The 13,764-nt window shown below is 37.0% G+C and overlaps 5 protein-coding genes across 5 annotated transcripts; 3 read left to right on the forward strand and 2 right to left on the reverse strand.

Annotated features, from left to right (window-relative positions):
• Positions 1-1,906: 1,906 nt before the first annotated feature.
• On the forward strand, positions 1,907-3,231 carry B0P05DRAFT_537796 (C3HC zinc finger-like-domain-containing protein). The gene is made up of 4 exons (XM_051577775.1): positions 1,907-2,344; positions 2,391-2,474; positions 2,526-2,653; positions 2,698-3,231. Exons 1-4 carry the CDS (start codon positions 1,933-1,935, stop codon positions 3,118-3,120), a joined length of 1,047 nt encoding a protein of 348 aa, XP_051435940.1. The 5' UTR covers positions 1,907-1,932; the 3' UTR covers positions 3,121-3,231.
• A 44-nt stretch (positions 3,232-3,275) lies between these two features.
• Positions 3,276-5,862, reverse strand: B0P05DRAFT_537798 (5-methyltetrahydropteroyltriglutamate-homocysteine S-methyltransferase). Its single transcript, XM_051577776.1, has 3 exons — positions 3,810-5,862; positions 3,675-3,759; positions 3,276-3,625 (listed from the first exon to the last, which is right to left on the reverse strand). Exons 1-3 carry the CDS (start codon positions 5,840-5,842, stop codon positions 3,428-3,430), a joined length of 2,316 nt encoding a protein of 771 aa, XP_051435941.1. The 5' UTR covers positions 5,843-5,862; the 3' UTR covers positions 3,276-3,427.
• A 4,265-nt stretch (positions 5,863-10,127) lies between these two features.
• Positions 10,128-12,438, forward strand: B0P05DRAFT_537802 (cytochrome P450). Its single transcript, XM_051577777.1, has 4 exons — positions 10,128-10,219; positions 10,269-10,556; positions 10,773-10,961; positions 11,013-12,438. The coding sequence occupies exons 1-4, from the start codon at positions 10,206-10,208 to the stop codon at positions 12,073-12,075; spliced, it is 1,554 nt and encodes a 517-aa protein (XP_051435942.1). The 5' UTR covers positions 10,128-10,205; the 3' UTR covers positions 12,076-12,438.
• On the reverse strand, positions 12,223-12,417 carry B0P05DRAFT_586290 (uncharacterized protein; the record flags this gene model as incomplete). Its single annotated transcript, XM_051582499.1, has 2 exons — positions 12,223-12,300; positions 12,346-12,417. The coding sequence occupies 2 exons, from the start codon at positions 12,415-12,417 to the stop codon at positions 12,223-12,225; spliced, it is 150 nt and encodes a 49-aa protein (XP_051435943.1).
• Positions 12,439-13,074: 636 nt separating the features above from the next.
• On the forward strand, positions 13,075-13,764 carry B0P05DRAFT_537808 (uncharacterized protein). The gene is made up of 3 exons (XM_051577778.1): positions 13,075-13,190; positions 13,239-13,410; positions 13,460-13,764. The coding sequence occupies exons 1-3, from the start codon at positions 13,173-13,175 to the stop codon at positions 13,750-13,752; spliced, it is 483 nt and encodes a 160-aa protein (XP_051435944.1). The 5' UTR covers positions 13,075-13,172; the 3' UTR covers positions 13,753-13,764.

Raw genomic sequence — 13,764 nt, forward strand, 5'->3', positions numbered from 1 at the left:
ATCATATATTTCTTCAATACTAGATGCTACTACTAGTCAAAGAATACCAACTTCAACTTCCTCTACAGATATGATAAAATCAATAACCACGTCCTCTTGCGACAGCTGCTCTACTTTTTTGACTCAAATTACTACCGTCGGTAGCACATCCATAATGAGTTTTGACTATATTACAAGTTCAACACAAGCATATGTGTCAAGTTCGTCACTATGCCCCACTTGTATTGTTTCCTCGGTTCAAGGCTCTTCAATTACTAGCTCAAGCACGACTAGCTTAATTACAGATAGTTCAATAACTTCTACAGCTGCTCCAACATTAACAAGTTCATCAATATGCCCCGCTTGTGTGGCTTCCTCAACTCAAGGTATTGCTATCACCAGTATAGCTATAAGTAGCTCAAGTTCTGCTATAACTTTACCATCAAGTCCGTCACGTTGCTTTAAGTATCATTATTTTACTCAGGATGGTTTTACCTCTAGCTCAATTATAGAGCATACAAGCTCCTTGACAAGCTGTGTTACAAGTTCTTCGGCAAGTTCAACGTTCAGTGCTTCTTCTATCACAATTAGTCAAAAACCTTCATTGTGTCAAACAAGTACATTCTCTTCAATGGAGACTGTTCCTATTACCAGTTCAATGACTTATGATTCAAGTTTCACTGTTAGCTCGACATCGGCATCAATTTGTTTAACATGTAGTATCTCTTCAACCCAGGGTCCATCTGTCACTTGCACAGATATTTCGACAAGTATGTCTAGTACAACTTCTACTTCTAAAACCCATAGCGCCCCAATGTCTTTTGCTACTACTTCCTCAATACGATCTGTATATAGTACCAGTCAAACTATATCAGAATTATCTAGTACAACAGAGTTATTTACAACGGTTTCAACAACCTCTTTATCTCAAAAATCGTATACTACTATGCCTAATACGGAAATCTGTTCTACTGACCACTTACCTCCAGCATTGACTACAGTATTTTCCGACACGCATGCGATAACTACTTCCAAAACAAGTTCCATAGGCTCCATCTGTACGCCTGCAGTTGACAACAATGATCTTACTGAGGAGTGCTTATCGTACGATAGCTTAGAAGACAAACTGTTACTACAAGGTTCAGACAGCTGTCAAGAAGCTGATGAATGCTCTACCTTACTAGAACAATCTGAGTCTCCGGATGATGATGATTATAAGCGTTATAGCAAGAAAGGTGGCTCATCTTTGTCTTCTTCATCTAGTAGAAGTACTAGTGATGGTGATAGCTCTTCTTCTTCCTCTTCAAATTCAAGTGGTAAAAAAGGAGACTCATCTTCATCTAGTTCTTCGTCCTCAAGCAGTGGAAAGAAAAAGAACGCTTCATCAAGTAGCAGTAGCAGTAGCAGTGGCAGTGGCAGTGGCAGTGGCGGCGTCAATTCTTCTAGTTCATCTTCCAGCAGTGGTAGTGGTGGCTCTAGTAGCAGCAGTAGCAGCAGTAGTAGTGGCGGCAGTTCTAGTAGCAGTAGCAGCAGCAGCAGTAGTAGTAGTAGTGATACCTTTGAAGAGTCTTATGATCAAGAGGAAGACGATACATGGCCCTGTAAGAAAGTCAATAAAGACTGTAGTAAGAAGACCAACAAGTCAAGCCATCATCCAAGACTCCGTCGCCGCTCAGAAAGCTTCTCAAGTAGCTTCGCATCTAATAAATTTGTTGACAAAGATTCAAGTAGCACAAGCATAAGCAAATCAGAGTCAAGCTCTAGCTTTATTCAAGAATTAAAGGATAAAAGAAGTCTCTTCTCGATAAAAAAGGCTTTAAGGAAACGTTCTAAAAGCAAAAAGAAACATAGAAGACGCTTGAGTTACTCTTATTATCAAAAACAGATTGTATACAATTAATTTCCCCAAAAAAAAAAAAATACGAATAAATTTACCCTTCTTCTTTTACACTAATGCAAGAATCTATCACAACAGAACCAAATTTAAAGCAAGAGACTATTGAATTGAGAGCTCTCACACTAAGGATTAGAAAAGAGGCTAAATTACTACCTTTGTTTAAGGCAAAAAGACCCGCCTCTACTGATGACGCACAAGACACTCCCACAAAATTACTAAAGATCAACCATACCGATGTCAAGGCACCTTTTAATGACCGAGAAGCACTCATGACGCGACTAAAGTCGTATTCAACTTTATATCATTGTGCTTCTCGTCCTATATCAGCTCTTGATTGTGCCAAACATGGTTGGCGAGATACACAAACAGTAGATGGCGATCCAACTACATCAGTTCTAGAGTGCATTGACTGTAAAAGGAAAATGTACGTTATTGAGATAGAAGATCGATACAAGAACAAGCCTGAAGGTTAGCATGACATGTTGTATAACGAGACTAAATCAATCTGTCTTAGCTATTGCAGTCATTGACAAATATAAGAAAGGTCTATTTGAGTGCCATCAAGAAGACTGTCAGTGGAGACATAGCCATTGCGAAGGTTAGCTAAAGCAAACTCTCAAACCAATACTTATACAAAAGACATATGTAGACTCTGTTTATAGCTTTCCATCAACAACTATTTCAGAAGGAATAGAAAAATTCAAAAATGAAGCAAGAATGCTATTATCAACCTGTACAGCTAAACAAGAAACATTGCCAGCATTAAAACATTCATTGGTAAGCAAAATCCATAGTGTCTGAAGTGAACTTATGGACTATAGGATAAAGCAGCTTTGAACAAGATTAAATATCTGGTACAGCATTTTGAAAGCAATCAAGATAATGTGACCATTAATCCTTATATACTATCTGCAGTTGGATGGTCAACATTGCATCCAGAGATTCCAGGCGTAAAATGCGATTTATGCTTCAGTCAAAAAGGATTCTATCAAGTGCATGAATTCGATGTCTTGCAAGAACACAAAGCATACTGTCCATGGAGAACAAGTGGATTGGACTGGATGATGGAAATTATCTGTATAGAGTACAATTTATTGGTCAAAAGGCAAGATCTGTCTCTTTCTTCTAATCATGAACAGGATGAGAAGCTATATAAAATCAAACAAAAGATATATGAATCTCAGAATGTATTGAAAACATGGAAATCTAAAATTGAAGCCATTTCCAGAGTCAGTGAACTATGATAATAAACATATTTTCCTTAGAAATGGGTCCTGAACAACTTATTCTTTTTAGTTACATACCAATTTGTGATCTACCGAAGGTGTAACTAACATTATTTAATTAACTTTTTAGAGTGACTCATTGTTTGATTTATGATATTAAACTTAATAAGTAATTGATGTTTAGCATGATAATTTTATTGAGACATGATTTGTTTTTTTTAGAGAGGCTATTATACACAGTGTTGAACTTTTTACAAGAGAAATTAAAAAAAAGAGAATAATGTCTAAACTAGTGTTGAACTATTTACATATAAAAGAGAGCGACTTAAGCAGAGTATTGAGAACGGAAGTACTTGGCAGCTTCAACCATGTTAACAAGAGCAGCTTCAGTTTCAGTCCAGCCTCTAGTCTTCAAACCACAATCAGGGTTGGCCCACAAGAGCTTAGGATCAATGTACTTGAGCATATCAGCGAGCTTTTGCTTGATTTCGTCAACGGAAGGAACACGAGGAGAGTGGATATCCTATTTAAAAATGAATAAAAAAGCCTAACCAATATATATGTATACTTACATAAGTACCAGGACCGATTTCATTAGGATACTTCTTGGTTTCAAAGATCTTGAGCAACTTTTCGTCAGACTTGGAGTTTTCAATACTATTGTAAAAATTAGCAAACAGCTTTTCCTAACCCAAAATTTTACTTACGTGATAACATCAGCATCCAAAGCAGCAATAGAGTCAAAGATATCGTTGAAGTCAGAGTAACACATGTGAGTATGGATTTGAGTTTCGTTGCGGACACCAGATGTAGAAAGACGGAAACAAGCAACAGACCAGTCAAGATAAGCATCCCAGTCAGCACGACGAATAGGAAGACCTTCACGGATGGCAGGTTCATCAACTTGGATACAAGGAATACCAGCAGATTCAAGATCAACAACTTCATCACGGAGAGCAAGACCAATTTGAACACAAACATCCTTGAGAGGAATATCGTCACGAACAAAAGACCACTTCATCATAGTAACAGGACCAGTCAACATACCCTTCATAGGCTTCTTAGTAAGAGATTGAGCATAGACAGTTTCATCAATAGTCATAGGGCCACGACGAGAGACATCACCAAAGATGACAGGAGGCTTGACACAACGAGAACCATAAGAGACAACCCAACCGTTTTCAGTGAAGTCATAACCGTGGAGAAGGTGACCAAAGTGTTCAACCATGTCGTTACGTTCGGGTTCACCGTGGACAAGAACATCCAAGCCAATCTTTTCTTGAACTTCAACCATGTGCTTCATTTCCTTCTTGATGAAAGCATCGTATTCAGCAGCATTGATTTCACCCTTGTTGAACTTTTGACGAGTAACACGGATTTCTTTGGTTTGAGGGAAAGAACCAATGGTAGTAGTAGGGAAGAGAGGCAAGTTGAGCTTCTTGACTTGGGCTTCACGACGAACCTTGAACTCATCAGGACGCTTCCAGGCTTCAGCAGGAACCTTGGCAGCACGGTCACGGACAGCAGGGTTAGTAGTTTGGGAAGAAGTACGACGAGATTCAATAGCAGCAGCATTGGTAGCAAGAACTTCCTTGACAGATTCAGGACCATTGTTGAGAGCAGAAGCAATGGTGGCAATTTCCTTGGTCTTTTCAACAGAGAAGGCTAACCAGCTAAGGAGTTCAGGGTTCTTTTCAGCGATCTTCTTTTCAAAAGTAGTAGAGTAAGGAGAGTGTGCAAGAGAACAAGAGGGAGCAATGAAGACACGGTCCTTTCCAAGAGCAGAGACAGCCTTTTGAGCCAATTCGATGGACTTGGCGAGGTTGTTGATCCAGATGTTACGACCATCGACGAGACCAAGAGACAAGACTTGAGAGTTGTTCAAGAGAGGCAAGACAGCATCGAGTTCTTGAGGAGCACGGACGAGATCAAGGTGGAGAGCATCAACATAGGGAAGGAGACCAGAGATGTTGTTTTCAACGCGACCAAAGTAAGCAGTAACCAAAGTCTTGATAGAAGTAGAGGCCTTGATAGTCTTGTAAGCTTCTTCGAAAGCAGCCTTAACCTTTTCGGGCAAGTCAAGGATAAGAGCAGGTTCATCAATTTGGACCCATTGAGCACCAGCAGCTTGAAGTTGGTTCAAGAGTTCAATGTAGAGAGGAAGAACCTTAGGAAGAAGAGAGATGGTTTCAAAATCATCAAAGCCTTCAGCAGCCTTACCAAGATGGAGGAAAGTAACGGGACCAACAATGACAGGACGAGTTTCAATACCGAGAGACTTGGCAAAGTTGTATTGTTCAACAGCACGAAGATCTTGAATCTTGAATTCTTGGTTGGGTTCGAATTCAGGAACAATAAAGTGGTAGTTGGTGTCGAACCACTTTTTCATTTCTTGAGCAGGAACATCAACCTTTTCAGTGGTTTCAGTAGCAGCCTTTTGGAGACCACGACCCATAGCGAAGAATTGTTGAAGAGGATCCTTGATGTGTTGATAACGCTTGGGGATGACACCGAATTGATGAGCAGTATCCAAAACACGATCATACAAAGTGTATTCACCAGAAGGAATGTGTTCAATACCTTGCTCCTTTTGAACCTTCCAGTTAGCTTCTTGGATCTTTTGGTAAGCGCTCTTGAGTTCGTCAGCAGAAATCTTGCCAGACCAGTAAGCTTCAACGGACTTCTTGAGCTCACGCTTAGCACCAACGTAAGGGAAACCGAGGTTAGTAGCAACAACCATTATAAAATTAAGATATGAAACTCAATGGAGAAAAAAAAAATAAACAAAAGTTGGTTTTGGTTTTTATATGGATGCATTGACAGATTAGATGATGAAATTCATAGCCAATAAAACCATCCAATTATTATGTCTAAACTTATATCTCCGCTAAAATAGGGCGCATGGCATGCTTTTTGTTTTTAGACCCCTATTCTAGGTCCTGTATTCCATCTTGATATACGTTTATTTAAATAAAATAAGGCCAGCAAAAGCAGTATGTAAGGATTTGTAGAGTCAAACCGTCTGCTAATTTTACGCGTACGATATAAAATTAAGCTTTTGATTAGTTTAGATTCGAAAAAAGGCGTTATCCATTTCTTGTGGCCAATCATCTTCTAGCATCAACATCTTGCATGATTATAGTAATCTAAAATAATTATGTTTGTGGAACTGCTCTACAATGTACGACTTATGTTGTGCCCACTCTACATGGATGAGCTTATGCCACGTATATCTCTCAGAACTCTCTCGAATCAAAGAAGAAACGAAAAAGGCTATTCAAAAACAAATCGTTATGCTTGTCTAAAACAAAGCTCTGTATTTATCTGCAATAAAAGAAAAAACTTTTTTTCTTTGTTGTTATTTATTATCTTAGACTACTGTACATGTTTTTTTTTACTGGTTCGATATACATATGCATTTAAAACCCCACATCAAAACAGATTAGCCAATAAATAAAGGAGGTGTTGAGATGTATTTCACCATTCATACATTTGAGTTAAAACTCAGGTTTAGGAATCTACATCTATGGCGCACCCGATTTGCCTCATTTTACATCTTCAAGTTTACGTATTTATTTGTCTTCATTATCAGTTGCCAATCAGCTTGTTTTTCCCACATTTAGTGATTTCTACGCCACATCTTTATTGGAGAGTGATCTTTTTTTTTGGATCAGATAACTTTTTTTCCCTTTCACTAGTATATCAAGTGTATCAAATGCGCTGCTTTCCTTATACAAAAAAGAAAGATGAGAGTCATTTTGTTATTTATACTCATATGGTGTAAACAAAATTAAACTTTGCCAAAAAAAGACTTGTGCTAAAACGTTTCATTTCAAACAATCAATTCCCTTTCTTGGACGCGGACGATACTTCAGCTTGGCTTATGTATTCGGTGTTTTTTTTTCTTTTTGAACAGCAAGTAATGGAGCTAAAACATCGTTTGTTTGGAGAGTTTATTTAGCGTCTAATTCATTTAAGTATCACGAAAATCAAGGACATAAAGAACAAGTTTTGGGCGTACCTTATCTGTACTATGATCCATGGCAAACAACTTTGTTCAAGCTAGACTTTCTCTTTGAGACTTGTTCATAAAAGAAAGTTTGCTCTTAGAAATAGAAATTAGACATACAAAATTAAACTATCTTTTAAAATCAAAACAAGAAAAGAGACAAAAATGAGTAAGAGCACATAAAAAAATAAACTTTCTTTGGTAATACTGAGACAAGCTGGTGTAAAGAAAAGAGAAAGAATCATCTTATAGTGGGTGATAATTGATCAGCGAGAGAGTTTATTCAAAAGAGCAATTATTTTTGTAGCTCTCAAATAGTAAAGCTTTGCACCAACCTTTTTTTTTTCTTTACTTGAATTTTCAACTTGTTTCTGCACCATCCTTACTTTCGAGAATATTGCCATTGTTTCCGAGATAGTTTGACATGACAGAAGAAATTCTTGTTTTTTATTCCTCGCTATAAAAGCGTCTTATTTTAAAGCTTTAATTGATATTAAGGCAAGCTGGGAAATTACATAGATCAATCCATTTGTTAAAACAAAATAATAATTCCGTTTTGGAAAAAATAATATATGAAATTATTTTTTCCTGCACCTCTTTTTTTTTAGCTGGTTGAAGTGAGCTATTACGGTTTTGTGACCCAAGATAAATCTTTATTTTTCGATCAAAAGTACACAAGTGATGCCCTTTTTTTGCTTGTAAATTAAGTGTATGACTTAGAACTGAGAAGTATAATTAAAATAAATAGGAAGCTCTCTTTTTCTTTATGGTTCAGGTAATATGTTCTCTAAATTTGCAAAAATAACAGTAAAATTCCCTTTTTTCTTAGGTATAAAAAGATAGTTTAAAGCCTATTTATGCATTATACAATAATCTAGATGCCTAGAAACGATGTTTACTAACATTATGGAACTTTTCAAGTGGATTTGGATCAAAAAAAGGAATATGTCCAAAATCGCCAAAAATTGGACAATTACTCATGGCCGATATTTCAATCTCCGTATTTGAGCTTCTTTTTGACTTTACAGAACAAAGAATGGCGCTACCGGTATGATTAAATACTCGGAATAAGCGTCAAATAGTATAGTATTTGTTGATAGCGTTTTTGTATAGATTTTTCTACGAAACTGTTTCGCTAGGAGCAAAAAAATCAAAGGCTATGCCTTACATTTGCTCAATTTTTTGTTAGTTCACTTTTTGTGCTTTTTGCATTTTGGACTCGGAAAACAAAGATCTACAACTTTTTTTAAGACACCAAGACAGAATAGTTGCATCTTTAAGTAGTTCTGAGAAAAAGTTCAATTTCGGTTCACTGGAATAAAAAACTTGCTATTGCTATTTCAATCTTCGAAGCCAGACTTAGTGAGTAACTTGAAGAAAAAGAATTGAAATTGCAAATGATACGTAAGACTGCTCAGACGCTGTGGCTGATTTAGCTTCTTTCAAGCTCTTATATACGTGCATGATATTTTTATCCACTCAGGATGCACAAGATCAAAGAGACGTTAGTAAAAAACTGTATAAAAGATAGATATATATCAATAAAGTAAAACCCGTCGTGCATCTATTGTAAGGTTCACTAGCAAAGGCTTCAAAAAAGCCATTAACAAAGAAATAGTAAGCCCGTATGGTCGACTGTCACAACAAAATACGAGTTGAATGGTAAAAGTCACAATTCTATGACCAAAAAGAACTTTAGTTTCAAAAAGTAATTTAGTTTTCTCTATCAAAACAAGAAAAAAGTGTCAATATTAAAATGCATGAAAATCAATAAATGTAGAGCATCGGATATAGTTTCAGGCTTTTTTTTTCCAACGAAGACAATACCAAATTTGGCAAATATGTGCATGTTTATTGATTTACTACAAAAATTCATTTTCACATCGATCAAAATAGCCTACTCTTTTTTTTTAGCTCATTATACGAGCGAAATGAGGTTGTTCAAGTCATCCAGCAGTTTATTTGAAAATAAGCAATGTTGAATCGAAATAAAATTAATATTCAGGAACTGAATGGCTATTGTTATGGTTACTCAATTTTTATGCCTTCAACAGATCACTTGGGTCTTGTGAAACATGTGCTTAAAGACATATAAGCCAATTATGCAAAAGAGAGTTATAGGCTTATCAAAAGCATGTTCTAATCCGCGGTTGCTGTCGTTTTGCGGTACATGTATCAGTTATGACAAACAGAAGAAAAGATAAAGAATGCCAAATTCTTTTTATTTCAGTTGTTTAAAACTCAGTGTTGTTGATCTTTCTTTTCGATTACAAATCCTGGATAAACAATAGCCATGTATTCTGCACTGCCGATCAACTCCGCAGTCAAGAAAAAACAAGGATCTAATTACTTTGCTAATATAGAGACAAAGAAATAAAGAAGCATCCTTATTCTCAAGCAGCTTTTAATGAATTTACATGTCACAAGATTGTACCCAATGTTAATTATTATGCTTTGGACGAGGGAAGTTTTTTCGTCCAACACGGAAAATCTGTTGCCGTATTCAATGTAGCTTTCGTCGGTCCGACACTAAAAAAAATAAAGCACGTTTTTCTATTATCTTTGATAAACACACCATGCTTTGCTTTACTTTAATTGCACACTCCTAATTGAATTAAGAGCTATAACCAAGCTAAAACAATAGCTATTAAATCCCAATATTTTCAAAATAACAAAGAAACATAGAAAAAAAAAGAAATGAACTAAAGTCGGAGAGAGTAGCAGACAAGAGTTTCTTGTTACATTGCCAAAAAGGAATACGCTTAACCCCTTGTTTTTACACTTTGTCCTTTTTTTTTTTTTTTTTTTTTTACAAGTCTATATTGAGCTGAAATAAAGAGGCCTGAAATAAAAGAACAAGGATAAAATAAATAAAAAAGAGAGAGAGCTACAGAGCTTGTCTCAATCATTTTAACCCGATACAGACATCTTGTTGATTTTTTCCTTGTGTTCCCTCTAATTTCTCGAAAAATAAAAATTTTCTCAATACAAAATTTGTTTTTTCCTTTCTTTCCTCTCCTCTTTATCTTTTTTTTCTTTTGTGGACATTTTTATAAAAGTAAAACAGATAATTCTCCCAATACTTTCTTGAAACATGTCCTCATCAAGGTAAAGTCAATCAGAGCAACATTTGCAATGGTCACTAACTACATGATAGTATTTTTGATCCTCGTTCAATTGAATCAGCAAAAAACACAGTGGCTTCATTTATGAAGGCTGCTTTCTCTCAACAAAAGATGTCTACCACTGCTGTCGTTTGCTCCGCTGTTGTTGGTTTATTCGCTTATGAACAATATATTTATCTCAAGAAAAAGAAGAACTTGCCTGGTCCTACTTTGAAAATTCCTATTATCGGTGCTTTTATGGATTCACTTTATCCTACTTTTGAAGGTTATATGAGCAAATGGAAGAGTGGTGAATTATCATGTGTTAGTGTGTTTGACAGGTACGATATAGAAACGAGAATTGTGTAGAGCAAAGCATTGTTCTTCAGGGGAAAAAAAAAGGAGATGTAGTGGCAGTAAGGTTCTGTGTCTATCACCTCCTTTCACAGCCAATATCCACTATCTTTTTTTTTTCTACAGGCATCGCTTTCTGCGAAGAGGGGGTTTAGAATCACAATAAGATTGAATGTCCGAATATTAAATCAAAACAAATTTAGATTTGTTGTCATTGCCTCTACTTGTGATTTAAGTCGTAAGGTCCTTAATGCACCTACTTATGCTGAACCTGCTGTGGTCGATTCCATGAAGTACATTCTCTGTGACGATAACTGGGTCTTTTTGAGTGGAAAGGCCCATGTTGACTACCGTAAGGGTTTGAATGTTTTGTTTACTCGCAAGGCTTTAGGGTAAATGTTTATTATTTATGTCTATTTGTTTATGTTAACACACGTCAATAGTATCTATATGCCTATTCAGGAAAAAGTCTACCATAAGCACTTTGCCGAATGGCTTGCTTTGGACGGTATCTCAGAACAATACCAATTGCGCTTCCGTGAACTCAACATGGAATCTTCCCTCCGTGTCTTCTTGGGTGATTATATGTCTGATGAAGTTGCAGCCAAAATTTCTCTTGAATATTTCAACATCACTGCAGCATTAGAACTTGTCAACTTCCCTATTCCTTTGCCCGGTACCAAGGTTTACAAAGCTATTCAATCTCGCAAGTACATTGTCAACCAATTCATTGAATGTATCAAGGACAGTCGTATTAGAATGGCTAACAAGGGTGAAATCAAGTCCATGATGGATGCTTGGATTAACTCCATGCTTGAACTTGAAGCAGAATGCGCTGCTGCCAACAAGCCTGCTCCCAGAAAGTTCACTGATCGTGAAATTGCCTTGACTCTCTTGACCTTCCTTTTTGCTTCTCAAGATGCTACTTCTTCTGCCTTGACTTGGGCTTATCAATTATTAGCCGATCATCCCGAAGTTCTTCAAAAGGTATATGATGAACAAGTTCAAGTTCGTAAGGGTAAGCTTGATCAACCTCTTACTTTGGAATTGATGGAAGAAAGCCCTTATCTTCGTCAAGTCGTCAAGGAAATCCTTCGTCTTCGTCCTCCTGTATTGATGGTCCCTTACCAAACTGTTCGTGAATGGCCTCTTACTCCCGACTACATTGTTCCCAAGGGCGCTATGCTTATCCCCTCTACTTATCCTGCTCTTCATGATCCTGTTGCCTATCCTAACCCTGACGCTTTTGATCCTGATAGATGGGGACCTAAAGGTACTGCTGAAAAGTACCCCAAGAACTTCATGGTCTTTGGTAACGGTCCTCACCACTGTCTTGGTAGAGAATATGCCATTATGCACTTGATGGCTGTTATTGCCGAATCAGCCCTCAAATTAGAATGGACCCATACTCGTACTGACAAGAGTGACGATATCTCTATCTTTGCTACTATCTATCCTCAAGATGGCTGTATCATGAGCTTTAGACCTAAGCAGGTCTCTGCTTAAACTTTCCCTTTACTATTTATTTAATTTTTTAATCCTCTCTCCTACCCCTTCTGCTATCTACAAACAGATTATATCTTTTTACATCCGTGTAAAGACTTGTTTTTTATTAATCTTAATAATAATGCACTTTATTTGAAAAAAAATCCTTTATTTGTTCTCAGGTTTATTGTCTTTCTTGGCCGCAGCGTCCATAGAAGCCTTTAATGCTTTTAATTGTTCCGCTTCCTTAACTTTTGGTCAATACTATAAAAAAGAGCCGAGGAAATTTACCTTTTGACGAATGTATTGGTCTTCAGCTGCTTTTTCTCTTGAACTAAATAATTTTGATTCCGTTGGGTTCATGTTTTAAAAAATAAAGTGAAGAAGAAAAATGCAAATACAAGTTTTTGGACCTTCTAAATAAAACGAACTTTATTTTTTTCCCGGACAAAGTCAGTTTTAATTTCAGACATCTAATTGACATCAGGAGTTGCCCTATTAAATTCAGGCCAATACACTTGATTCCGATGTTATTCGACCGATATCGGTTGAGTAGGCTTGCTCGCCAACAGTTTTCACCTTAAATCAATTGAATTCAGCAAAATCAGGTCTTTCGCTTGCATGCTGGGTAATTGATGTTTCCCGGAGCTTTTAATTTTTTCATACATTTTTGAGCTCTTTTTTTTATAATGATCCTTGGTTTTTTTTTTGGGTGGCTGAACTACGAACTCTGTTAAAGCATGTTTATGTAGCGTTTCTCCTTAACAAAAGTTTGATGCATACAGCTCTATTTTATGATATTTAGTGACGTAAACGAGAGCCAGAAGTATGACCCAATTAATGCTTCTGCAGACCTGAGCTGCGCAAATCAAAACCATTCATACGCGTACTGTTTCCAAAAATAGAAAACCTGTGTCAGCAGCCCAATCCGCCTTTGACGCATAATTCACCCGTCCTGCCCGATAGACTCTAATCCAATCAAGGTCCATGAATGATTCCATACTAAACCAATCTCTTTTTGTAAACTTCTGCCCCGAAAATATAAGTAATAATAAAGCATTTTCTTTCTTTTTCTTTTTCTCTTTTTTTTCAACTCTATAGATCATTAAAATATAAACATGGCTCGCTCTAGACAAGTAAGCTCAACTATAATCAAATGGAACCAAACTAATCACTCTGTTTAGACTCGTCGTGCTGGACCTACTCAGCAAACTCGTAGTGCACATACAATGCCTTCTAGACAAACTCCCCCTCCTCAGCAACACCAACAACAACAACATGCACCTGTCCAACATCAACCTCCTCAACAACAGCCTGCTGTTGTGCAGGGTCGTCAACCTGGTCTTTTCTCACAAAGTAAGTCAAGATTTACTCGATCTTTCGGTATATTAATTTTTGTTTCTAGTGGCTTCCACTGCTGCGGGTGTAGCTGTTGGTTCTGCTGTTGGCCACACAATGGCCAATGGCGTATCTGCCATGTTTGGTGGCGGTAGTAGTGAACCTCAACAACAACCTCAAGAACAATACCAATCATCTTACCAACAACCCATGGCTGCACAAACACAAAATGGCGCTTCGTGTGAAGCAGACGCCAAAGCATTTACACAATGTCTTGAAGCTACAAATAACGACATGAGTGCCTGTAAATGGTACTTTGATGCTCTTAAACAATGTCAACAAATGGCTTCTCAATACTAAACAATAAATTTT

The sequence above is a fragment of the Gilbertella persicaria genome (assembly GCF_025201335.1).
Source record: "Gilbertella persicaria strain CBS 190.32 chromosome Unknown B0P05scaffold_15, whole genome shotgun sequence".
NCBI lineage: Eukaryota > Fungi > Mucoromycota > Mucoromycetes > Mucorales > Choanephoraceae > Gilbertella > Gilbertella persicaria.

Coding starts and splice junctions, on each gene's coding strand:
- B0P05DRAFT_537796 (XM_051577775.1), top strand. CDS start 1,933: ATGCAAGAATCTATCACAACAGAACCAAATTTAAAGCAAGAGACTATT. Junction 2,475..2,525: donor GAGACATAGCCATTGCGAAG/GTTAGCTAAAGC, acceptor AGACATATGTAG/ACTCTGTTTATAGCTTTCCA. Junction 2,654..2,697: donor CAGCATTAAAACATTCATTG/GTAAGCAAAATC, acceptor TATGGACTATAG/GATAAAGCAGCTTTGAACAA.
- B0P05DRAFT_537798 (XM_051577776.1), bottom strand. CDS start 5,842: ATGGTTGTTGCTACTAACCTCGGTTTCCCTTACGTTGGTGCTAAGCGT. Junction 3,760..3,809: donor TTGGATGCTGATGTTATCAC/GTAAGTAAAATT, acceptor TTTTTACAATAG/TATTGAAAACTCCAAGTCTG. Junction 3,626..3,674: donor AAATCGGTCCTGGTACTTAT/GTAAGTATACAT, acceptor ATTTTTAAATAG/GATATCCACTCTCCTCGTGT.
- B0P05DRAFT_537802 (XM_051577777.1), top strand. Junction 10,557..10,772: donor TGTGTTAGTGTGTTTGACAG/GTACGATATAGA, acceptor AAACAAATTTAG/ATTTGTTGTCATTGCCTCTA. Junction 10,962..11,012: donor TTTACTCGCAAGGCTTTAGG/GTAAATGTTTAT, acceptor ACACGTCAATAG/TATCTATATGCCTATTCAGG.
- B0P05DRAFT_537808 (XM_051577778.1), top strand. Junction 13,411..13,459: donor ACCTGGTCTTTTCTCACAAA/GTAAGTCAAGAT, acceptor TTTTGTTTCTAG/TGGCTTCCACTGCTGCGGGT.